At 59.2% G+C, this 24,437-nt stretch overlaps 1 protein-coding gene across 10 annotated transcripts in view; it reads left to right on the forward strand.

Moving 5' to 3' along the window:
* The first annotated feature begins 508 nt into the window (after positions 1-508).
* The window catches only part of AXIN1 (axin 1), a 49,056-nt gene continuing 25,127 nt past the window's right edge, over positions 509-24,437 (forward strand). For 8 of the 10 annotated variants that reach the window (XR_002342476.2, XR_014841126.1, XM_021086926.2 and 5 more), the window contains exons 1-2: positions 509-547; positions 3,707-4,669. Coding sequence is in view for 7 of the 10 variants with exons in the window: in XM_021086926.2 (XP_020942585.1) it covers positions 3,789-4,669 (881 nt within the window). In the remaining 3 variants the exon portion in view is untranslated. Of the gene's footprint in view, positions 548-3,706; positions 4,670-24,437 lie in introns of those variants that run through there. The other 2 variants (XM_021086931.2, XM_085018209.1) reach the window with 2 other exon arrangements.

Consider the following 24,437-nt stretch of genomic DNA (forward strand, 5'->3'; position numbering starts at 1 on the left):
CTGTCACGGCGCAAGGGCTGGGCTTTGCGTTCCCGACGCAGACCCTAGGCCCCGCCCTCGCTCCCAGCCCGCCCCCGCGCTCTTGGCCCGCCCCGCGCCCCGGGCCCCGCCCCCGCACTTCCGGGCGGCGCCGGCGGGGGCGCTCCGGCCTGGGCTTCGGCGCTCTGGGCTCGGGCTCCCGGCTTGGGGAAGGGATCGCGGTCGCCCCCGCCGCCGCCGCAGCCGCCTCCACCGCGGGCACCACCGCCGCTACACCGGCCAGAGTCGGGCCGGAGCCGCGACCCCGCGGAGCAGGCCGGTGGGAGTTGGCGAGCGGCCTCGGCGGCGCCCCTGCGGCCTGCCCCGCGCCCGCCTCCGGGCCGACGCGCCGCCGCCGCCGCGATGGGGGCCGCCCGGGGCCGCGCCTCCGCCCCGTCCCGCCGGCCGCGCCGCCGCTGAGCGCATGGGCCGTACCGCGCCGTGCCGCTCCGGGAGCCGGGCCCGGGGCCCCGCCGCCGCCGCCGCCTTCGCCTTCGCCGCCGCCGCCGCCGCCGCCGCCGCCGCGCGGGTGAGTAGTGCGGCCGGGCGCGCATTCCTGAGGGGCGCGGGCCTGTGCGGCGCCCATTGTAGGCCGCGCAGGCCGGGCCTGGCGCGGGACCCGGAAGAGGGGCTCTGAGGCTGTGCGGGCCCCGAGGGTGTGCGGGTTTGAGTGTGTGAGGAAGGGGTGTGGGTCCGCTCTGAGGAGGGCAGGTGTGTCCAAAAAGGGATGCTGGCGAGTGATGGAGGAGGCGAGGGCCGTTGACACTGGCGTCTCCGGGTGGGCCAGCGTTTGGGATTTAGTTCAGAAGGGGCAGCCACTTGCTCTAGTCGGGGGCGAGCAAGACTCAGTTCTGAGAAGGGCTGCGGGGTCCTGCTCTAAGAGGCTGGGGTCTGCAGCTGCTGTTTGATGGGGTGGTGCCAGGTGCGTGCAGTGGTCCCTGGGCCTGGGGCATGGGGTGGGGTGTGGGCGGGATGCAGAGGGACCCCGGACAGAAGCAGGACCCTGGGTGCAGTGTCCCTCCCCTCTTCTAACAAAAAGTAGAGGTGAGTGAGGCTGAGACCCAAAGAGGGCGCTCCCTCTGAGGCAGCGGTGCCAGAGGCTGGGTCTAGGCTGTGGTTTGGCCCGCGTGAGTGGCTTTACTCTTTCCGCGGCTGCCTTGCCCCCCAAACTCTCTGTTGGGTGAACATCTTAGACTCTCCGTCAACCCTGCGTTTTGGAATTCCATCCCTCTTGAAACCAGAGCTGTGAAACTTAGAGCTTAGCATCCAGGACAGCAGAGAAGAATAAATACACCAATCCTCGGGGGTGTTTTTTTCTCAGCCCGTCTCTAGATAACCGATAAAGAGTTATTGTGCCTCTCCGCCCCTCCTTTTTGTCGTCCTTGTGTTCTCTGCTTCCTCAGGAAGAATTTCAGGCGTTCTGGGACCGAGCCCTGTTTTGGAGAACACACGCAGGCTCAGCCTGGCCCCCTAAGATAGCGGTCGGTATCTGAGTTCAATTTTAGGAGCTGCTATTCCAGGATGAGGACGGGAAGGCGTATGCCAAATGCATTGTTTCTGTTGGGTTTTCAGCAGGTGTTGAAGTTTCTTGGATTTCTAGTTTCAGAAAAGCTTTTCGGGTTACACAGGTCATTGAGGATTTAGCTGGTTGGCGGGATGACATGTGAAACGGCGGGCCCGGCCTTTCAAGAGTTTAATTAATGGGCCGACGGGAACGTGTCAGAGTCGCACTGCTGTTTCTGCGCGCCTCGAACCTAAGAAGCTCCTGCTGCGGCTCAGCGGGTTAATGATCTGGCTTGTCTCTGGCGCTGCTGGTTCAATCCCAGGCTCGTTGCAGTGCGTGAAGGAGTGGGCGTTGGCGAAGCTCTGGCATGGGTCACAGATGCTGCACGGGTTCCATCCGTGGCTGGTAATGTCTGTGTGCCGTGGGTGTGGCTGAAAAAAGAAAAAACAATTCAGATGGTATATTTGAGTGAAATGAATGCGTACGTACACACCTATAGCACCGAGGCAGCTGCCGTGGTGCCCAGGCATGCCTGGCAGGGACCGAAGGAGCGTTTCGGTGAGGTGTCAGGGTTTCCGATTCCCTTTGTGGCTTCCCTTTATTGATGGTGGCTACAGACCGTGGGCCAGAGTCAGTGTCGGTGGGGACTGGACTCTGACCTCAATGGATGTAAATGCCTCACGGGTGGTACACACACCCGACGTGCGCTGCAGTTGTCCGTGGGAACCCAGACATTTCGGGAATGGGCTCGTGTTTCAGCACCAGCAGGAACTGGGAGCGAGGTTCTCGTGCTTCCAAGGCCCCGAAGTTCTCCTGTCCGTTGACAGCGGAACATAGGTATGGATTTTAAGATGTTCCTTCTAGGCTAGGAAAAACTAGTTTAAGTGACATGGGGGGCTTGTTCACACACGAAGTAAAAGTTAGTCCGTTAAAGCAGTGCATTTTCATGACAGAGGACTAAGTCTTTCACTGGCTGCTCTTTCTGTAGCACAGTCCTTCAGTGCCTGCGAAGAGCCAACATTCAGCGTCTGTAGGTGGTGTTTTCCTTAATGGCGATGAAGTAAGTATTTATTGGTGCCCATTACTTGCAGGACCTTGTGTTAGATGCTGTGAGTCCTGCAGAAAATGTTTAACTCGGGCTGCCACAGACCACTCCTGTGGCAGAAAGGGGCACTTTAAGAGAAAGTGACGGTGACTCGGAATTAGCCTCCCAGTCAGACACAGTGATGTGTTTTTCTCAAGGCTGGCGGATCCCTGCAAGGGTGAGGCTCAGGGACCAGGGGTGGGTCCTCTTTCCTGAGCTGGTGTCCTTGACGGGAGAACCCTGGATGGCCGCGAGCAGCTGTGGAGCTGGGACACCAAAGGTGCTCAGTTCGTGTTGATGGCACTCAGACAAAAAGCACCTTGGCAGTTTCAGTGGTCCGTGAGCAGCAGGGTGTCATAGCCCATGGGCTTTGACCTTAAGAAGCAGGCTGTTCCTGCTGAGCCTGAGCCCTTCAGCCTGCCAGTGGTTTTCATAGAAAGTCATGAGCTGCAGAGCCGTCCATAACCGTGACCCATCCTCCACCTCTGGGTGCTTCCTCTAGCCCCCCACAGCTGCCGGCCCTCAAAGTGTGTGCAATGTGCGCATGCAGGCATGGGGGCAGGTGGCGGGGTGGCGGGGAGATCCACGCCTGCTGTTTGTATGCTGGCAGGGCTTTATTTCCGTCCCTCTTTGTTCTCGCAGGATGACGCTTGTAGCTAGTGGCATGGGACATTGATCCCTTAGCGCCAGAGGCGTGCCTAGAGCTGTAAAGCTTTCCAGACATTGTTTTCACGTGGTACAAGACCGGTGACAAAGATTGAAAATTTGGGAGTTCCCGCTGTGGCGCAGCACGTTAAGGATCCGGGCTGTCTCTGCGGTGGTGCGAGGTCGCTCCCCGGCCCTGTGCAGTGGGTTCAGTGTCTCGTGTGGCTGCAGCTGGGGCGCAGGTCATAGCTGGGGGCGCGGGGTCAATGCCTGGCCCGGGACCTTCCACAGGCTGTGGGTGTGGCCTCTGGAAAAAAAACAGAGTGAGAATTTAAGCCGAGTCTCTGGCTTTGAGCGGGAGGGCGTCGTTGCGAGGCTTGTCTGAGAAAACCTCTGTGGTCGTGTCTCCATGGCCCCACTGTTCCTAATCCTTGTCCTCTTGATGGTTTCAACAGGCCAGAGTGATTCCCTGGGAGCCGTAAGTACTGATGTATTAGGGTGCAGCGCGCGTTGCGCCTTGACGCACAGCGCCCCAAAATGAATACCCAGGAGCAGGGCTTCCCCTTGGACCTCGGCGCAAGTTTCACCGAAGATGCCCCCCGGCCCCCAGTGCCTGGTGAGGAGGGGGAGCTGGTGTCCACAGACCCCAGGCCCGTCAGCCACAGCTTCTGCTCTGGGAAAGGTGCCGGGATTAAAGGGGAGACTTCGACAGCCACGCCGAGGCGCTCGGACCTGGACCTGGGGTACGAGCCCGAGGGCAGCGCTTCGCCCACCCCGCCGTACTTGAAGTGGGCCGAGTCGCTGCACTCCCTGCTCGACGATCAGGACGGGATAAACCTGTTTCGGACTTTCCTGAGGCAGGAGCACTGCGCTGACCTGCTGGACTTCTGGTTCGCCTGCAGCGGCTTCAGGAAGCTGGAGCCCTGCGACTCGAACGAGGAGAAGAGGCTGAAGCTGGCCCGAGCAATTTACCGCAGGTACATCCTCGACAGCGGTGGCGTCGTGTCCAGGCAGACCAAGCCGGCCACCAAGAGCTTCATCAAGGACTGCATCGCCAAGCAGCAGATCGACCCTGCCATGTTCGACCAGGCGCAGACCGAGGTGCAGTCGAGCATGGAGGCCAACACCTACCCCGCCTTCCTCAAGTCCGACATCTACGCTGAGTGCACGCGCGCGGGCGCCGAGAGCCCCAAGGCCTGTGGCGAGCCGGGCTCCGCGGCAGGCACGGGCAAGGGGGTCCCCGGATACCTGCCCACGCTGAACGAGGACGAGGAGTGGACGTGCGACCGAGGCGCGGACGAGGAGGCCGCCGGAGACCCCGCACCGCCCGGCAGGCTCACGCAGACGCTGCTGCTGCTGGAAACCGCCGCCCCGCGGGCCTGCTCGAGTAGACGGTACAGCGAAGGCAGAGAGTTCAGGTGAGTCCCCCGCGAGGCCGCCGTCCCACGCTCGCCTCCGGGCACTGGAGGACTGGCCTGGGAAAGGGCTGCTCCCTCGGCTCTGGCCCCAGAGCGGCGGGACGCCTGGTGCCGGGGTGCGAGGTCACACGGTGTGCAGAGCCTGGCAGGTGGAGGGTGCTTTTGGCGAGAACAGCCCCAACCCGAGTGGCTTCGGAAGGCGCTGGGAATGTGGGCTGCCTTGGACGCCACGTGGCGTCCAACCCTTAGCAGTCCCGTGTGTGTCCCCTCGCCCAGAGGGGTGTTGACCTGGTGGCCGCGGTCCTTGGGGCTCAGAGAGCGGAGGCCTGGACGTTGAAAGGCGTCGGTGCGTGGAGAATTCCGGGTCGTCCCCCGAGCTTCTTCCTAGAGGTCGGGAAGCGCTGCTGGCGAGGCTGCTGTGCCGCAGGCGGTCCGAGCCCCGTGGGAACTTCCTGTGGCTGCGCTTGTGGGTCTAGGACCACCCCTTTCTCCTGCCCAGACCGGGACTCGGAAGCTGTGGTCATGGTCGTGGCCTGTGGGCACAAAGGCAGCTGGGAGGCCAGGAGCGGTGCCTTTGGCAAGTCGCTGGGACTTTGGAAACCTGTTTCTTGGTTCTCTTTCTTGTGGTTCCTGGCAGTTTGTTTGGTCTCTGGCCGGAGCTTGTGGCCGCCGGTCGCAGCCCTTCCCCTCCCTTCCCCGTCCTGGCCTGCGAGGTGCTGAAAGGCTGGCATTTAATAAAGCGACCCCATGATGCAGGCGAGTCTCCCGGCGCTGGTCTCCCGGACCCCGTCTTCAATCTTCTCGTGGCAGAAAAAGTGGTTACTTGCTAACAAACACAGGGCTAGATGTGCTGAGGGTTGAAATGTTCTCTAAGGGGTGGGAAGCAGACACACTGTCCTAGGTGACTTTCGTTTGCCTTTTTCTCACTGTCTCTCTCTTTTCTTTTTTGGCCTATGAGGTTCTCGGGCCAGGGATCAGATCTGAGCCGTAGCTGCAACCTCAGTTGCCACGGCTGCGGCAGTGCCGGATCCTTAACCCGCTGTGCTGGGCTGGGGGTCGAACCTGCCTCCCAGTGCTCCCAGGATGCAGCTACAGCGGGACCTCCTCATGGTCTTTAAACCTTACGTGGCGCAGTGGTTAACGAATCCGACTAGGAACCATGAGGTTGCGGGTTCGGTCCCTGCCCCTGCTCAGTGGGTTAACGATCCGGCGTTGCCGTGAGCTGTGGTGTAGGTTGCAGATGCGGCTCGGATCCCGAGTTGCTGTGGCTCTGGCGTAGACCGGTGGCTGCAGCTCCGATTCGACCCCTAGCCTGGGAACCTCCATATGCCGCGGGAGCGGCCCAAGAAATAGCAAAAAGACAAAAAAAAAAAAAAAAAAAAAAAAAAAAAGAAAATCTAAATCTAACTTGAGAGTGTTCATATTTGGTCAGGACAGTGTTCTTTTTGTTTGTTCGAAGGACCACACCTGCAGCCTATGGAGGGTCCCAGGCTAGGCGTCGAATCGGAGGTGCAGCTGCCGGCCTACCCCACAGCCCACGGCAACGCCGGATCTTTAACCCACTGAGTGAGGCCTGGGATTGAACCCCCATCCTCATGGATGGATACTAGTCGGGTTTGCTACACTGAGCCACAACGAGAACTCCTCGACTTGATCTTGTGTGGGGCAGGTTTAGGTCACCAGCAGAGTTGAGAGGAAGGTGCCGCAGTTTCCCGCACACTCGTGTCCCCACGTGTGCATGGCTCCCCCGTCACCGGCCTCCCGCAGCAGAGTGGTCATTTGTCTCAGATGCCAAAGCTATGGCATGACCACCCGCCGTCCGTGGTTGCACTCCAGGCCCCTCAGCGGTGGGGTCCGTCCTGTGGGTTTGGACCAAGGTGTGCGACGTGTGTCTGTCGCAGAACTGCATGGGGTGGTCTCGCTCTGCCTCCGCGTCCTTTCCAGCCCCCGCCCCTGCCCCTGTCAGCCCCTGAAGCTTTTGCCATCTTCATGGCTTTGCCTTTTCCGGAAAGCCATGTAGTTGGAGCTGTGCAACGTGCAGCCTGTTCACGCTGGCTTTTCTCTCTCTCTCTCTCTCTTTTTTTTTTTTTTTTTGTCTTTTTGCCTTTTCTTGGGCCGCTCCCGCGGCATATGGAGGTTCCCAGGCTAAGGGTCGAATCGGAGCTGTAGCCGCCGGCCTACACCAGAGCCACAGCAACTCGGGATCTGAACCATGTCTGCGACCTACACCACAGCCCACGGCAACGCCTGGTCCTTCATCCACTGAGCGAGGCCAGGGATCAAACCCGCAGCCTCATGGTTCCTAGTCGGATGCGTTAACCACTGCGCCATAACGAGAACTCCTAGCTTTTCTCTCTTAATACGCTTTTGCGGTTCCTCGGTGTCTTTTTGTGGCTCCGAAGCTCATTTCTTTTTGGTGCTGAACCGCGTGGGTGGTCTGGCTTATTTACCCACTCGCCTGCTGGAGGACATCCTGATTGCCGTGTTTGACAGTTGTGACGAAAGCTGCAGTAATCACCCGTGTGCAGGGGTTGGTGTGGGCCTGAGTTTTCGTCCCCTTTGGGTGAATGTCAGGGGCCTGAGCGCTGGATTTCATGGTGAGAGCAAATTGAGTTTTATCAGAAACTGTCCCCTTTCCGAGTGTTTTTGCCTCTGCCTTCCTGTGGCCAGCTTTGTGCCAGGTGGGCTCCCTTGCCTTGGAGGGTGGCTCCGGGCTCTGGGCGCCCTTGTTTTGTAAACAGACGCTTCCCACTGAAGGAAGCACAGAAGGGGGCCCCGCGTCTGCCCTGGTGGTCAGGGATGGCTTGTGCCAGTGTCCTGCCCGTTCCAGCATCGTGACCGCGCCAGGGCTGGGCCTGCTGCTGGGCTCACCCCAAACAGGGCGCCCAGAGGAGGAGGTGCCCAGACGGGGAGCCTCACGGGGGGCGGGGTGCAGGTCTGAGCAGGCCCCTCCCCCCGGGGAGCGCGAGTGTGCACGCACATGCATGCACATCTGTTTGTCCTGTCGCTGACTTGAGAAACAGCAGGTGAGCCTTTTACTTAGGTCTTTGTCAAAACCGAAAGAGTAGAGGTGGCCCTGGGTTTTTCTGCATTTGTCCTGCTCACCTGGGTCCTTTTGAGCCCTCGGGCTGAAGCATCCCCAGACTCGTTGCTGCTCCCCTGGTCTCTCTGCGAAGGGTCTCCCTGGTCCTTGTTGCCTGTTGTTGGTGGGACTGTGAGCATGTGTGACTTTGGCTGATTCACACCCACCATTTAAATTCGGTCTTTTTTTTTTTTTTTTTTTTTTTGTCTTTTTAGGGCCAAACCCATGGCATATGGAGGTTCCCAGACTAGGGGTCCAATCACAGCTGAAGCTGCCGGCCTACACCACAGCCACAGCAACTCGGGATCCGAGCTGCGTCTGCAATCTATACCGCAGTAAATGGTAACGCCTCATCCTTAACCCACGGAGCGAGGCGAGGGATCGAACCCGCATCCTCATGGGTACTAATCAGGTTTGTCACCCCCGGGCCACAGTGAGAGCTCCCCACCACTTAAATTTGGTGTCAGTTGGCAAAGGGCCCTCTGATGATGCGGCTCCCCGTGCCCGGCGGCTCACGCCATTGGTCAGTGGGCGGGGGCGGGGTGGGGCGGGGGCGGGGCTGCTCGGGCAGGCTGGGCGGGCCAGAGTCTGTGCGCTGAGACTGGAGCGGTGGATCCTAGGCGCTCTCCATTGGTCAGCAGGGCCGCCAATCTATGCGTGGGCGGGGACGGGGGCGCGCAGGCCCAGCCCTGAGAGGTTTAGCTCTGCGGTCGCCACGGCAGTTCCGGTGCCCCTAGGCCACAAGGCGTGGAGACTCGAGGGCAGGAGCCAGGGCCGGTCGGAGGCATCGGGGTCCTGGACGGCGCAGCCGAGCTGCAGGTCGGCTCTTTTGGCTGTGTTTTTACTTAATGATTTGGCGTTGGGGCCCAGGCTCCGCCTCAAAAGCTTGGCCTGGCCCGACCTGCCTGCTGGGTGCCGAGCTGGGCCAGGTTGGTGCAGCCTGTACTCTTCAGCAGCCCTTCTAGCACCTGCACTCAGCGATTGTCCATTTGTTTGTTGTTCTGGCTGTGCCTGCGCCATGTAGAAATTCCCGGGGCAGGGATGGAGCCTTCAGCACAGTAGTGTCCTGGGCCACAGCAGCAATGATGCTGGATCCTTACTTAACCCACTGCACCACAAGGGAACTCTGCCACTAGTTTTATTTTATTTTTCTTTTTACGACTGCACCTGCAGCACGTAGAAGTTCCCAGTCTAGGGTCACATTGCAACTGCCGATGCTGGCACCTTGGGATCCTTAACCCACAGAGCGAGGCTAGGGATCGAACCTGCATCTTCGTGGATGCCAGTCAGGTTGTCAACCTGCTGAGCCATGGCGGGATCTCTAGGACACTGATCTTGTTCAGCCAGCCTGTTGGACTTGACCTTCAACGAATTCTCCTCACTGTTGAATTTCTAGGTCACCTGCCGTGGCAGGTGGCTCCTTTTAAAAGTGTGGCTCTTGTGCTGCAGCCTTCCCCTCCATTTTCCTGTTACCGTGCTGGTAATTACTGGGAGTGTGGGCACGAAGCTCTGAGAGAGCGCGTGGCCTTGCTGCCATCCCTCGTGCTCTTCCAGATGTGCGACTTCCCACCTGATTGAATCCCTTTAACCAGCAGACGAGCCCCAGGCAGGCGGAGACAGTTGCGGACGAGGCGTAGTTCGCAGCTGTGGGCTTCTCAGGGCGGGAGTCTGCGGGTCCTTTCCTTCCCTCCACTGGCTGGAAGGGTAGACCTTGGAGCTTGGTGGGGTCCGCCTTCTCCTGGTTGTGTGCTGGTGGGAAAGTGGCTGCATCTCCCTGAGCTTTTCTGTGAAGTGGGGAGGGTGAAGGAAGGGCCCGCCAGGTGTAGCGGCTCCCTGGGGTAACCCAGGGCTCAGCCCCGCGGGCGCCTGCGCACAGCCGGTGCTCGGGGTCACAGCCCCGCGTTTCTCTGTCACCAAGGCCAGGGGGGCCAGGGCTTGGTAAATTCACAGCTGTTGCGAGTGACCCATTCACACGTTAATAGCTCATTCCCCCCCCTCCCCGCCCCAAGCCTGCTCCTCCTGCAGTCATCATCACCTCCTGAAGTGGCACCACCATCTGCCAGGTCAACACAGACTACCTGACTCCCCCTCCACATGAGCTTTGAATTCCTCTTCTCGCTGTCCAGGCTCTGCCTGGCTCTTGCCACCTCCTCCTGGACCTTCTGGCCGAGTCTCTGCCTTCCTCTCTTCTCTCCACCGCGCCCAAAGGGATCTTTTCTTTTCTTTGTGTGTGTGTGTGTGTGTGTTTTGTCTTTTTAGGGCCGCACCAGCGGCATATGGAGGTTCCCAGGCCAGGGGTCGAATCGGAGCTGTAGCTGTCAGCCTACGTCAGAGCCACAGCAACGTGGGATCTGAGCCACACCTGCGACCCACACCATAGCTCAGTGCAACTCGAGATCCTTCACCCGCATGGCAAGGCCAGGGATTGAACCCGCAACCTCATGGTTCCTAGTTGGGCTCCTTTCCGCTGCGCCATGACGGGAACTCCAAAGGGATCTTTTCTTTGTCTTTTTTTTTTGTTGTTGTTGTTGCTATTTCTTGGGCTGCTTCCGCGGCATATGGAGGTTCCCAGGCTAGGGGTTGAATCGGAGCTGTAGCCACCGGCCTACGCCAGAGCCACAGCAACTCGGGATCCGAGCCGCGTCTGCAACCTACACCACAGCTCACAGCAACGCCGGATCGTTAACCCACTGAGCAAGGGCAGGGACCGAACCCGCAACCTCATGGTTCCTAGTCGGATTCGTTAACCACTGCGCCACGACGGGAACTCCGGGATCTTTTCTTAGTGCAGGTCTGATCACACTGCTCCTTCTCCCAGTGATGTGGGGCTGTCCCACCAGTACTTGGACCCAACCCCAGGCTCCTGGGACACAGACGTGTCCGTGGTGGACCCTGTCTCAGTAGCAACAGGCTGAGTGAGTTTTATACGGGACGGCTGGCTAGGAACCGTTTTAAACTAGTATAGGGGAGTCTGAAAATACCGGGTCTCTGTTCTGCAAAACTCTGCAGTCTTTGATGACAGGTTCCACCAAAGTCCAGGAGAGTGTAGCCAGCTGACCAAAGAGAGGCCCCTTTGCCAGGGCCTCTGTGCCAGCGGGTTTGTGCGAGGGGAGCGCTTGCAGAGACCCCGGGCCCTGCTGAGCAGCAGCTGTTGCGGGAGGGCCGGGGGCTGCTGCACTCGGTGGCGCGAGCCAGGCACGGGCGCGGACCCGGCAGCCTTGGGACGGAGCCAGCACCCACGTGGCCCGCAGCAGCCCCTTCCTGCTCCCGTCTCTGCGCTGGTTAGCGTCATCGAGGTGCCAATGGGACTCCGACTCCCCGGCTTTGCTAATAAGCTTTCCTGCGAGCCTGGCTTCCAGGATTTGGAAGTTTGCCTGCGGTCGTGGCAAAGAACGGAGTTGGGCCGAGCGGGGCAGTTCCGTTCGCGAGCAGCAGCTGCGTGATGGTCCTTCTTCAGTCCGCGCGAGGCCGCGTCCCTCCAAGTGTGTGGGAGAAAGGCCCCGTTGCTGTCCTGTCCCCTCCGCCACATCTGTTCAAACGCCCATTTTTTGTGAGCCACTCGGGGTCCTCTCAGAGCCCGCTCGTTCCAGAAGCGTCTGATCTGAGGAAACAGCTCAGCAAAGCGCTGCAGTCCCTGCCTGGAGCTGAGGCTGGCTGCGGACTTGGGTACCGGGCCCGCGGCCCCCAGGTGGCGCTGCCCGCGTCTTCGGAGGCGGTGCCGAGGGCCTGGTGCGCTGCAGGGGCCCAGCCTCACCTCCTTGTCCCTCCCCAGGGGCTCGGCTGCTGAGCCGATTATGGCCTCAGCTGGTGAGCCTTCTAGGAACCATTGAAACGCCGTTTTTTCTTTGTCTTTTCAGGGCCGCACCTGCGGCATTTGGAGGTTCCCGGGCTAGGGGGCCCATCGGAGCTGTAGCCGCCGGCCACAGCCACAGCCACAGCGACTCGGGATCTGAGCCTCGTCTGCAACCCACACCGCAGCTCACAGCAACACCGGATCCTTCACCCACGGAGCAAGGCCAGGGATTGAACCCGCAACCTCGTGGTTCCTCGTCGGATTCGTTAACCACTGAGCCACCACGGGAACTCCTCTACTAGTATTTTAATTAATTTAAATTTTTATTTTAAGAAAATGGAGGAGTTTGTGCCATAGCTCAGTGGAAGAGAATCTGATTAGCATCCATGAGGATGCAGGTTCCATCTGTGGCCTCGCTCAGTGGGTTAAGGATCTGTCGTTGCCCCGAGCTGTGGTGTAAGCCGCACATGTGACTTGGAGCTGGTGGTGTTGTGGCTGTGGTGTAGGCCAAAGGCTACAGTTCCAGTTGGCCCCTAGCCCGGGAACCTACATATGCCACGGGTGCCGCCCTCAAAGACAAAATGAATGAAATACAATACAATACAATGCAAAGTGGAGAGAGGGAAAATTGCAAATGATGCCAGAAGGCTGATGACCCCCATTTAGCAGCCTCCTGTCCCCTGGCCTTTCTGGGGTGGCCACATCCAGTGGGGCCTTGCAGGAGCATCTGAGCTCAGGCTGCCCTGACCAAATACCATAGACCTGGGGGCTTAGACAACAGACGCTTACTTCTCACAGCTCCAGACGCTGGAGCTCCCAGGCCAAAGTGCCAGCAAGTGCCAACAGCTATCCCACTGTTCTCAGGGTTTGCTGGAGGCCACCAGCTCATTGTGCTCGGGCGGCCGTCCCTCCGTGTGTACACGCGGAGAGAGCTCCCTGCTATCCTCTGAGAAGGACAGTGATCCCGTCAGACCAGGGCCCGCGTTCATGACCTCCTTTAGCCAGTGTGACGCTCTTAGAGGCCCTGTCTCCACATAGAACCTCCCGGGGGCGGGGTATGGATTTGGGGGTCATAGACCCTCAGTGCCTCGTGCCCACCTTCCCCAGTAACATGCTCGTACTGCTGTCTTTGGGGCATCGGCTCCGAGACCGTCTCTGCTGATGCCCCCTCCCTCACCACCGGTCCTATTACAAAGATGCCCTGGGTTGGCCTTACATCCTTATGTGGGATTTCCATTGCCAAGGCAGGTCGGGCGAAGCATCTTCTTTCTTGTGCCATTGTGTGTTGTGTGTGTTTTAAAGTTGCTGAAGTTATAATTGTTGCGTTTTTCGTGCAAATGTTGCATTGAGATATTTATTTTTCTGATGGAAATCATCCCTTATGCTGCATTGGCCTGAAAAGTACCTGTCAGATATAAAAGCTTGGTTGCGAGGATTGTTGTACAACTATAAATGTAATAGAATTCACTGAGGTAAAAAAAAAAAATTGGGGGGGAGTGCCTGTCAGAATCCTCTTCCGCTCTAGGACCTGTTGGATGGGCGATTTTTTCCCTCCGAGAGACATGTCTCCTGAAAACTCCCGTTTCCACGCCACTTGAGATGTTTCTCCCCCGCGTGCTGTGTGTCTGCTGTGCTGTGCTGATGCCAGCCCTGCCTGCAGGGGGACTTTCACTTGGGCTGCGTCTCCCTCGGAAACGCAAAGGGTTTGCATCACCCGCTTCTCTCTTCAGCGCTATGGCTCAGGGACCTGACCCGTTCTGTGCACGGTCCCCGCGGTTTCCCCCCAGTCCGACTATTTCTTAACTGTTTGCTTTTCTCTTTTTGGCTGCACTGGTGGCTTTTAAAGGTTCCTGGGCCGGGGGTCGAATGTGCTCCGCAGCAGCGACCTGAGCCGCTGTAGTGGCAGTGCTGGGTCCTTAACCCACTGCGCCGCAAGGGGACTCCTCTGAAAACATTTTCTTTATCCTCAGCACTGGATCCTACTCTGGGTTTTTTATTTCTTTTGTTGTGTTGAAGAAACATGTCCTTCAGTTCCGGGAATTTTGAAAATGCTATTTCTGTGGTAATTTTATTTTCCAGTTTCACTCTCTTCTCGTTTAGGAGCCCCTGCTATTTAGATGTTGGGCCATTTGGAATGATCCCTTAAATTTTAAATCTATTTCTCCTGTTTTCCATTTCTTTTTATGTTTTCAGATCTTTCCGTTACATTTCTCCTGCTCTTGTCTTCCAAATATATTTTGGTTTTTACTATTGATTGATTGATTGATTGTCTTTTTAGGGCGGCACTCGCGGCATGTGGAAGTTCCCAGGCTAGGCCGCTGGCCTACTCCACAGCTCACGGCAACGCAGGATCCTTAACCCACTGAGCAAGGCCAGGAATCGAACCTGCAACCTCATGACTGAACTCCATGAATATATACTCTTTTTTTTTTTTTTTTTTTTTTTTTGGTCTTTTTGCCTTGTCTTGGGCCGCTCCCATGGCATATGGAGGTTCCCAGGCTAGGGGTCGAATCGGAGCTGTAGCCGCCGGCCTACGCCAGAGCCGCAGCAATGCCGGATCCCCAACCCGCTGAGCGAGGCCAGGGATGGACCCCGCGACCTCATGGTTCCCAGTCGGATTCCCAACCGCTACGCCGCGACGGGAACTCCATGAGTATATACCCTTAACAAAACCATCCCCTGCCCACCCCTGGGCTGTGCCAGGAAGTCCTGTAGGCATGTCCGAGAAAGACTGCTCCTTTGTCTTTGATTAAGGAGACAGGCCTAGTCGCAAAACTTCTTTTTCCTTCTTACCTTTTTTCTTTTTTTAGGGCCACGTCTGTGGCATATGGAAGTCTGGGTCAGGGGTTGAATCAGAGCTGCAGCTGCTGGCCTACCCCACAGCTCATGGCAATGCCAGATCTTTAACCCACTGAGCGAAGCCAGGGATTGAACCCGCATCCTCATGGGTGCTCATCGGATGCTTAGCCCCCTGAGCCATAGCAGGACCTGTTTGAAATGAGATTTCCTTTTATTAACTTTGACATAGGCGTCCTTGCCGTGAGCCGTGGTGTGGGTCGCAGACGCAGCTCAGGTCTGGTGTTGCTGTGGCTGTGGTGTGGCCGGCGGCCGTAGCTGCGATCCGACTCCTAGCCTGGGATCCTCCACATGCTGCAGGTGCGGCTCTAAAAAAACGCAAAGAGAGAAAAAAAGGAGTCTAGGAGTTCCCTGGTGGCTCAGCAGGTTAAGGATCGAGCGTTGTCACTGCCGTGGCCCAAGTTCAATCCCTGGCCTGGGAACCTACGTGTGCTGTGGGTGCAGCCGTCCCTTTACTCCAGCGGGCAGCCGGGGTGGCTGAACGCCCGGTTTCCGTCAGGCTGGCCTCCTTCCGTGGCCTCCCTCCTCCTGCGATGCAGCCCAGTGGCGCCCCAGCGGAGGGTCTGGCGTCCTCACCAGGGCCCATGTCTCGGGCGCGCTGGGCACCCCGCGTGAGAACCGCGCAGGTTCTCGTCTTCTCCGCCTGCGGGCCGTCGCCCGGGAGCCTCGGGGAGGGACTCGGGACCAAATGCTCGACTTGGCGTCTCTCTTCCTCTTTTTTCGCCTCTTTTGGCCCCTTTGGACCTCACGCCCTGGGTAGCCCTCCGAGGTCTTAGAGCAGGGGAAAGCCTTCTGGTCCGCTTTGCTGGCTGGCGGTCCTTGTGGGAGGTTTGGCGAGCAGACGTCTGCTGCTCACCTCCTTTGCCGCAGCAGCCGTTCGTTTTTAGGGCTCGGTTGCGATGGACCTTCAGCCGCGGTGGTGCTGTTGTGTGGTTTTAAGAGTCAGAGATGCCTGTGAGGAACTGCGCTGGGGCTGGTATTCCTGCTTCCCCGGACCTGCCTTCAGCTGGGCCCTGAGCAGGGCGCTGTCCTGCCTCGAGGGGACCGTGTTGCTTGGCCGGGGGTGGGGTGGGGGTGTCCTCGGGCGCTTGCTCTGCAGCCCGCGGGGAAGGCCTGCCGGGCAGGCACACGCCTGGCATCACGGGGTGTGCTGTGTCGGCCCTAACACGCCAGTGTTTTTCAAGGACCAAACATCTCTCCCTTTTGCCCTCAGTGCTGTTCAAAGGTAAATAATCTGGATAATTTGAGTCCTTCCAGAGTGTCTTTATGCATATTCAGTTTTTTTGTTGAAGGGCAACACCCGCGGCATGTGGAGGTTCGCAGGCTAGGGGTCCAGTCGGAGCTGCAGCTGCTGGCCTCCGCCACAGCCGCAGCCACGCCAGATGCCGAAGCCGCTGAGCGAGGCCAGGGATCGAACCCGTGTCCTCATGGACACCACCTGGGTTCATTACCGCTGAGCCACAACAGGAACATGCATGTACAAATTCATATGACCATGTTCTTACATTTTCAATGTCTGATACATTTTAAAGAAGGGCTTTTCTCATGAGAAATGAACAGGACCTAAAAACCATGTCCATCGTACAAAGAACGGCCCATGTTAGACCCGCAGCCTGGACACGCGTTTTTCAGCCGTGAAGATGACTTTATTAACTACTCTAAACATTTCCAGGATTTCCTTTCTATTTTGGATTCTGTGGCTTTCATCCATCCAAGTATTTTTGCCCTGTTTCCCCTGTGACAAAGGTGACTGGAGGATCAGCGCCCCAGGCCACTCTTGGGGAGGCGTGGGAGCAGGACAAGCTGGCCCACACGAGAAACAGACTCAGGGTCCTGGCGCCCATCGGGTCCCTCGGCAAGCAGATGGGTTCCGCTCCGTGTGTCGTGTGTGTCTGGGACACGTGTCTCCACAGAACGTGCAGGTGCTGTGCTCGGCGTCCAGCTCTCGGCAGCAGGCCCGCGTCGGCACCCACGTCCCTGCCATCTGCTGGGGGCAGAAAACAAAGGCCAGCAGACGTACCTGTGCTGGAGCCCTCCTGCCCCCACCAGGAGATCCCACCCTAGCCTCGCGGCCATGCCCGCCTGCCAGGCAGCCTCTGAGGGCCACAGGTGTGGAAATGGCAGCGTCCAGCAGGCCCGCTGAGGCCTGGCGCTGTGCTCCGAGGTGGCGGGCAGCACAGGGCTTGGGCCAGGACAGAGGCGCCGTTGGACATCCCAGCACTGAGGGAACGTCAGGCTCGCAGCTTGGTTCTTTGAAATCCCCTTGGCTGTGGAGTGTGAGGTTTTCAGATGCCTCAGCAGTTGTGGTGGAGACAGCGCCAAGGCGAGGCACTGCCATGGTGAACAGCGTCTGACCCAGAAGGGCATCCTGGGCCTTTGTTTCCCCACGGTCTGTCCCATGTATGTGGGGACAGTGGTGCTGGCCTGTTGGGCTTGTCTTACTGGTTGGACTTTCTTGTTAGGTAGGCATGGTAAGTGCGTTTGGAGTCAGTGAAACTCTGTTTTTGTTTTTGTTTTTGCTCTTTTTAGGGCCGCACCCGTGGCACATGGAGGTTCCCAGGCCAGGGATCAAATCAGAGCTGTAGCTGCTGGCCTCCACCACAGGGACAGCCACGTGGGATCAGAGCCACAGCTCACGGCAGTGCCAGATCCTTAACCCACTGAGCGAGGCCAGGGATCGAACCTACATCCTCATGGTTACTAGTGAGATTCGTTTCCGCTGAGCCACAATGGGAACTCCACAGTGAAAGTCCTTCTGAAACATTGTGAAAGAAAACTTCATAAGCAGACAAATCAAATAACTCTTAGAAAAACAAGGTGCCTGGGAGCTCCGTTGTGGTGCAGTGGGTTAAGGAGCCAGCATTGTCACTCCTGCGGCTGGGGTCGCTGCGATGGCGCAGGTTCAATCCCTGCTGCGTGCGGCCAAAGAAAAGCAACAAACAAGAGAACAGAAGCAAAAAAACACACACAAGGTGCTGGAAGGATCTGTATTTCTCTCTCAGATTTTCTTTCACTTTTTTTCTTTCCTCTTCCGGTTGCCCTGTGGTATATGGAGCTCCTGGGCCAGGGATCAGATCCCAGACACAGCTGTGACCTGTGTGGCCGCTGTGGCAGTGCTGGCTCCGTAGCCTACTGTGCCAGGCCAGGGATTGAACCTGCATCCAGGCGCTGCAGAGATGCTGTTTTTAGCTTCGAGAAGGGCTTTGGGCTACTTGGTGATGTAGTATATGAAGAGGGCAAGCCGAGCCTCGCAATTTCTGGATTCTTTCAAGGGAACAAAGCATGCTATTTTATTTTTAATTAAAAAAATTTTTTTTTGCCTTTTAGGGCTGCATCCGCTGCATATGGAGGTTCCCAGGCTAGCGGTCAAATCGGAGCTCCAGCTCCCAGCCTACGCCACAGCCACCACAGCGCTAGATCCGAGGCTCATCTGCAGCCTACACCACAGCTCATGGCAACACCAGATCCCCAATCCACTGAGCGAGGTCAGGGAGCGAACCTTCAACCTCATGGTTCCTAGTCAGATTCCTTTCCACTGTGCCGCAATGGGAACTCCCCAGCATACTGTTTCATGAATTTTCACTTTGACTGGACTCGTAAGTGTACGTTTTATAATTTTTGATAAGCCGTGTTTTCAGCAGTCCCTGGTTTGGTCTTGTAGCTTCAGCACCGAGAGCTGGGCTGCTTACCAGAGTCTTGGGGGCTTCGTGGCGCCGCAGCTGCAGAGCCTCTGTGCTCCCCTCAGTGACTGAGTACTCAGACCCGAGTTAACAGAGATTGGGGTCCACCAGGGGGCCTGCTGGTGGCCGTCAGCGAGGGCCTGGGAGTGACGGGCACAGAGAGGGCTCTGTAAACTCCTTGAAACTGTCTGCAGTTGGTTGGGAGTTGCCACTTCTAAATCATGATTGTGACTTTTGCAGTTTGTGGAGTGTCATTGTCACTTCTTTGGAACTGGCATGTTACTTAGAGCTTCTGTTTGAGGGTCAAAGCAGGAGTCTCAAGGGAAGGGGCGTGCTGGATGCAGGCCGACCCCTATCTTTGAAATGAGAACGATTCATTACAAGTTGCGTGGGGGGAGTTCCTGTAGTGGCTCACTCAGCTGTAATGAACCTACTAGTCTCCCTGAGGACGTAGGTTCGATCCCCGGCCTCGCTCCGTGGGTTCAGGAGCTGGCGTGGCCATGAGCTGTGGCCTAGGCCGGCGGCTACGGCTCTGATTCGCCCCCAGCCTGGGAACCTCCACGTGGCGCAGGGCGGCCCTTCAAAGAAAAAGAAGCGCCGGGCTCTGCGCGGGGCAGGGCTGGTTTCGGTGCGCAGTGCCTGCGCCGAGGCTGAGCAGGAAGGCGCGGGGCGTAGTCACCGCGGGTGAGCCCACGAATTGTTGCTTCTAAAGGCTCTCCGTGTGTATCGTTCCCTACGTTTCAACAGCCGCTCGGCGGCTCGGCGTCCGGGGACACGTCGTTGTCAGTGTCCCGCGAGAGATACATGTGGCGCAGGAACGTTGACGCCAAAGATGGCCGCTCAGAGAGCTGTGTCCTGTGTCCTCCCCGCCTCCTTAGCACCCTGGGCTCTTGGCTGCCTTCGGGGTGGTCCCAAGCCCACTGGCCCACAGCATCGTCCTCGTGTCCTGCGACGAGGGCCTGGCTCGCGTTGCTTGGTGCCCGCTGAGAACCGGCAGAGTCTGGCCGCCCCGGCCTCCCTCGAGGGGGCGCGTCCTCTGACTCAGAGCCGTTACCCTGCTTGGCGACGCATCTCTGCAGCCAGTTGGGCGCGGGGAGGTGGGGGTGCCGCTGTGCCCCGCGGCCTTTTCCAGCCAGCTTTGTCCCCCAACTGTGTGCGGGGCGGCGGCGCTACCCGTCCCGGGTGCAGGCCCTCTGCCCTGCGCCTGCCCTTGGCGCTGCCCTGCCCTGCGTGTGCTCTTCTCCGGGCGCTCGGAACCCTCCTGACAGGCTCTGCTCCGGCCTCAGCAGCCGGCCTGAGGTCAGTGGCGGTTGAGTGCTGGTGAGGAGGTGGGTCCTGGGAGCCATCCAAGGGCTGGGGGTACCCCCTCTCTCTCTCTTGAGGGGCAGCTTGAGTGCCCCCCCCCCCCCCATGGCTACCATGCCTAGTCTGCCGTTCCTCAGAACACATGTCTGCCTGTCCTAACTGATCGGGACCCCGGATGGCCTTTGGCGTCTTGTGCCATTCCGAGTTCCTTCCCAGTGGGGAGTGGAGCATGCCGGCTGGGGAATAAAAATAAATAGATAGGGGGCTCCCGTTGTGGCAGAGTGGTAATGCACCTGACTCGTATCCACGAGGACACAGGTTCGATCCCTGGCTTCGTTCAGTGTGTTAGGGGTCTGGTGTTGCCCTGAGCTGTGGTGTAGGTCACAGACGGGGCTCAGACCTGGTGTTGCTGTGGCTGTGATGTCTGCCAGCAGATGCAGCTCCGATTCGACCCATAGCCTGGGAACCTCCATATGCCGCGCGGGTGCAGCCCTAGAAAGACAGGTAGACAGGTAGGAGTTCCTGTCGTGGCGCATTGGTTAATGAATCCGACTGGGAACCATGAGGTTGTGGGTTCGATCCCTGGCCTCGCTCAGCGGGTTAAGGATCTGGGGTTGCTGTGAGCTGTGGTGTAGGTTGCAGATGCAGCTGGGATCCCGTGTTGCTGTGGCTGTGGTGTAGGCTGGCATCTACAGCTCCGATTTGACCTCTAGCCTGGGAATCTCCATATGCTGTGGGAGCGGCCCTAGAAAAGGCAAAAGGACAAAAAGAAAGAAAGACAGGTAGACAGGTAGATAGGTAGATAGATAGATGGCAGTGTGCAACCAGGAGGCAGCGTCATGGCACAGGTGATATGCTGGCTCCCAGCTGGTGCTACCAGGTGACTCGTCCTCAGTCTCTCACGCCCTCCGCTTGAGTTATTGCTGTGCTTGGTTGGCGGGGCCATGTGCCCGGCCTGTGGTTGCTGCCAGCCTCTGAGGTCACCTGTCCCTGCCCCCAGCAGTGACCCCGTGTGTTGTCATCTAAGCAGAGCCACAGTTGGTGTGTACGTGGGGCGCCTGGGGGACCCTGGCGTTGGATTGATCACCTTTGTAGAGGCCAGATTCCTGGCGTTGCGTGGAGGTCGCAGAGTAGAGATTTTATTGCTGGCAGCGGCCTGATTTCTCGCCCGTTTTTAGTGTATGCTTTCTGGCCTTGGGTCGTGAAGGTGGCGTGTTCTTGTTTGTGAGTAATGGCATCTGCGTGTGGACATGGGCAGCCCGCGTCTAAATGTCACAGCGGCTCAAAAACACTAAAGCACATCTCACGTGGGGCCTCGTCCTGCCGACCCCATGCCTGCTGGGAGCAGGCAGAGCTGAGGAGCTGCTTGGCCAGGGAGCCGCCCGTCCACCTTCCTCCTGTCGGTCGGGTCGGGCCGCGATGCGCAGACGCTGGCACAGCCGGTCTGAGGGCCGTGGCCTCCGTTGAGGTCTCGGTGGGGGGACCTCTCCCTCGGGGTCGACTCCATGAGGCCGAGGGGAGCGCTGGTCTGGGCCCCCCCACGTGGGTCTAGACTCTCAGCCCCTCCCGCTGGTGTGGCAAAGGGCAGGGAGCGCTAGTCTTGGGCAGCCGCGAAGTGCCAGGCACCCCTTAACTCTGGGGACAGCCCTGGAGGACAGGCGTGGGGCAGACGGCACTTGGCCTGAAAGGGACACGGCCTGGCCCCAGTGAGCTGTGGTGTAGGTTGCAGACGTGGCTCAGATCCCGCGTGGCTGTGGCCGAGGCATAGGCCGGTGGCTACAACTTCAATTTGACCCCTGGCCTGGGAACCTCCATATGCCACGGGAGCAGCCCAAGAAATGGCACAACGACAAAAAAAAACCCCCCAAAACCGGATCCTTAACCCACTGAGTGAAGCCAGGGACCGAACCTGTGTCCTCATGGGTACTAGTCGGATTCCTTTCTGCTGCTGAGCCCCGATGGGAGCTCCTGTTTCTCAGTTTCTAGGTGATGCCATCCCTGTGGAGCTGTGTAAGCGTCAGTACTTTTCAGTTTAAACTTCATTGCCCCTGTTGCATTCCTAGTGTGTCCTCTTAGGTTGGGAGACTCCTTTAAGGCGTTCATTCCTCTGAGGCTAGTGTAGTTCAGGTCAGCTCGTGTGGCCTGTCCACCCCACAGCTGGGGCACCAACCTTGGCGGTGCGCGCACAGCAAGTGGGTAGCACTTTGCTGAGTCCCCTGAGGGGGAGACTGTTTTCGCCGAGTCTCGGTGGAAAGTCACAGGGGAAGCCTGAAGAGCATTCAGAAGCGATGCAGCGTTCAGGGCAGGGCTGCAAGTGCAGCTCAGCTCTCGTGTGGAAGGAGGGATGGCGGAAAGGCACCGTGTCACAGGGGGACCAGTCCTGCCCAGAGTGGCCTCTCACAGTGGCTCGAGCAGCAGCAGATGTGTGGGCTGCCCAGGGCACACAGGGCGAGGATGGCGCCAGGGGCAGGGATGCCCACCTCTGGACCCCAGAAGTGGCCTTGGTGTCCTGTGGGCCCCAGACTCAGGCCATGTCCACCTGCGCGAGGAGCTTGCCTGCGTGCCAGGTCAGCGCCTACCACGTTGGTTTCGTTACAGGAACTCTGAAGGTTGTCCTGGGTGCGGTGTTGTGACGGGAGCAGGTGACGTCCTGGAGCGGCGGCCCCAGAAGCCGTCTGCGTGGGCGCCGACCACGTGGTCCGTGATCCCCCTGGTGGCGGGCCGGTGGCAAGGAGGGCCTGTGTTGCTGCCACATCACATTGGTGGCCTGGCTGAGAAGTGCATGGAGAGGAGCTGGAAACCAGGCCATTTCCTGTCCCTTGCCGTCCCTCAGCCCCTTAACGATAAAGGTGTGAACTCCAGGCTGGTGGAGCTCATGGGGAGGCCTCTTCTCTCTGCCGTCCCCCGACACACTGTACCCTGCTCTGCCCCTCCCTGGAGAGCACGGCGTCCGCCCCAGGCCCCCGGGAATAAAGGGAAGGCCCTTTGTGGCCCCCCGCAGAGGGCCTGGCTGGGCTCTGCCTTCTAAGCTTCCGATGCTCCCTCTCGAATTTTCTTCAGGGTGTGTCACAGGTAGAACCCCACCAACCCCCACGCCCAGCACAGGTCTCCCCAGGGAGGAGGGGTCCCTGAGTTGGGGGCCTCTCAGGCTCTGCTCTGGTCAGACCACAGCTTCAGACCTCTGAGCTCTGCCAGCTAGGGGCCGCCGGGCTGGGGAGGGCTCTGGGTCTGGGGCCTGGGGCAGGTTCACTCCCTGCAAATGGGGGGGTGGGGGGGGCCCAGGGCCGCAGAGGGGGGCGTCCAGCTGTCAGCTGCCACCTTCCCCTCCCTGCAGATATTCACAGAAGGTGGGTTTTTAACCTTTCTTATCTGTGAATATACACATGAAAACATGCTCATTTGCTTGGAGAGAGACTGGGGAGGGGCAGCGGCCGAGACCAGAGGCCAGAGACCAGTCCCGCTCTGTTGCACAGCCTGGTGGCCCTGCCCACACACTCTGTCACTGTCCTGTTCTATGTGCGTGTGAGACCAGAGACGCCAGAGCCGGACCCAGCTGCCCTTGCCCTTGGGTCGGTTGAGGCCGCGTGTCCCCCAGCCGTGCAGGCGGTCCTGTGGGGCCCTTGCCGGGCCTGTATCTTTGGTTTGCAGGTGAGGGGACCAGGCGCCGTCAGAGAACTGGGAAGAGGCATTGCGGCCCGGATCCCTTGCTGGCAGGCAGGGCCGAGCTCACCGGGCCGAGGCGCAGCGAGGGGCCAGGCCGGCGACCGGGCTCCTGGCTCTCCTGGCACCTGCCAAGTGGGATGCGGCCCCCGGAGGAGGAGGCGCGTGGGCTCCTCTGATTCCAGGGCCAGGCTCTTGTGCCAAGCGGCGGAGACGACTACCCCGTCGGGCTGAGTGTGGACACTGTTGGGAGGACTGCAGTGTGCGGCTGGGGCTTAAGAACACACTGAGTACAGAACTAAGTGGCCTCTGGGCTCGGGAGAGGCAGGTGGAGGTCCTGGAACTGCCTGGGAGGAAGGGCCGCGGCCTGGGTGGGCTCGCCCCTGCTCCCCCAGGGCCCGGCTGCGGTTCCGATGCTGCTGCAGAATGTTCTAGACCAGGGGTTAAGGAGGAGGGGGAGGGCAGCCCCTCCCCCTGCACATTTCTGCCCTCTGGGAGCCGTGGCCTCACACCCGAGTGTCCGTGACCCAGAGGCGTCGGGGATTTGTTTCTGGGTCTGGGTGTGAGGAGCTGGGACGGACTCAGCCACAGCCACTCCGTCCGGCCCGCGGCCCCTCCCTTGAAGATGGGCAGGAAGCAAGCGCGTTTTCCAAAGTTCCGCTGTGGCGCGGCAGAGATGCATCCCACTGGTATCCATGAGGATGTGCGGGTTCGATCCCTGGCCTCCCTTGGTGGGTTGGGGATCTGGCGTTGCCGGGAGCTGTGGTGGAGATCGCAGATGCGGCTCGGATCCTGTGTTGCTGGGGCTGTGGCGGAGGCCAGCGGCTGTAGGTCTGATTCGACCCCTAGCCTGGGACCCTCCACATGCAGAGGGTGCGGCCCTAAAGAGCAAAAAGAGAAGAAAGCAAGCGCGTTTTCTCATTCCGAGGACCCCGCGTGAGTGCAGCTAGGCGCCTCGGCTGCCGTTAGGGCAGTGGTTTGGCTGAGAAGGTGTCCTCGCTTCCTCTCGGCAGCCGCAGGTCTTGCTGGAGGACGTGCTCTCTTGGGAGAGGACTTGGCACTCCCTCGGGAGGCTGACTTCAGCCCAGGGCAGCCTCCCACCCTGACTGCTCTCCCAGCTGGCCTCTGCGGCCTGCGTGCAGTTGCACCTTCCCGACTGCTCCGTGTGAGCAGGGTTCCCCACGGGCCTGGGCCGGCACCCCCACAGATGCAGGCTTGGGACCCGGTTGAGCTAAGGGAGCATAGCTCTTGGATAAAGATAGGAGTAATTTCTCGGGGGTCAGGCCCTGCAGTTACAATATGTGTGGCACCGAGCAGAGGGATCTGGCGGGGACACAGTCGGAACCACCTCCAGCATCCGTCAGGAGTGGGTGGCACAGTGCTGGTACCCGG

The sequence above is a fragment of the Sus scrofa genome, chromosome 3, assembly GCF_054392235.1.
Source record: "Sus scrofa isolate SSC_HxYL_T2T_F1_AM1 chromosome 3, Sscrofa_HxYL_maternal_Yorkshire_Landrace_v2.0, whole genome shotgun sequence".
Lineage (NCBI taxonomy): Eukaryota > Metazoa > Chordata > Mammalia > Artiodactyla > Suidae > Sus > Sus scrofa.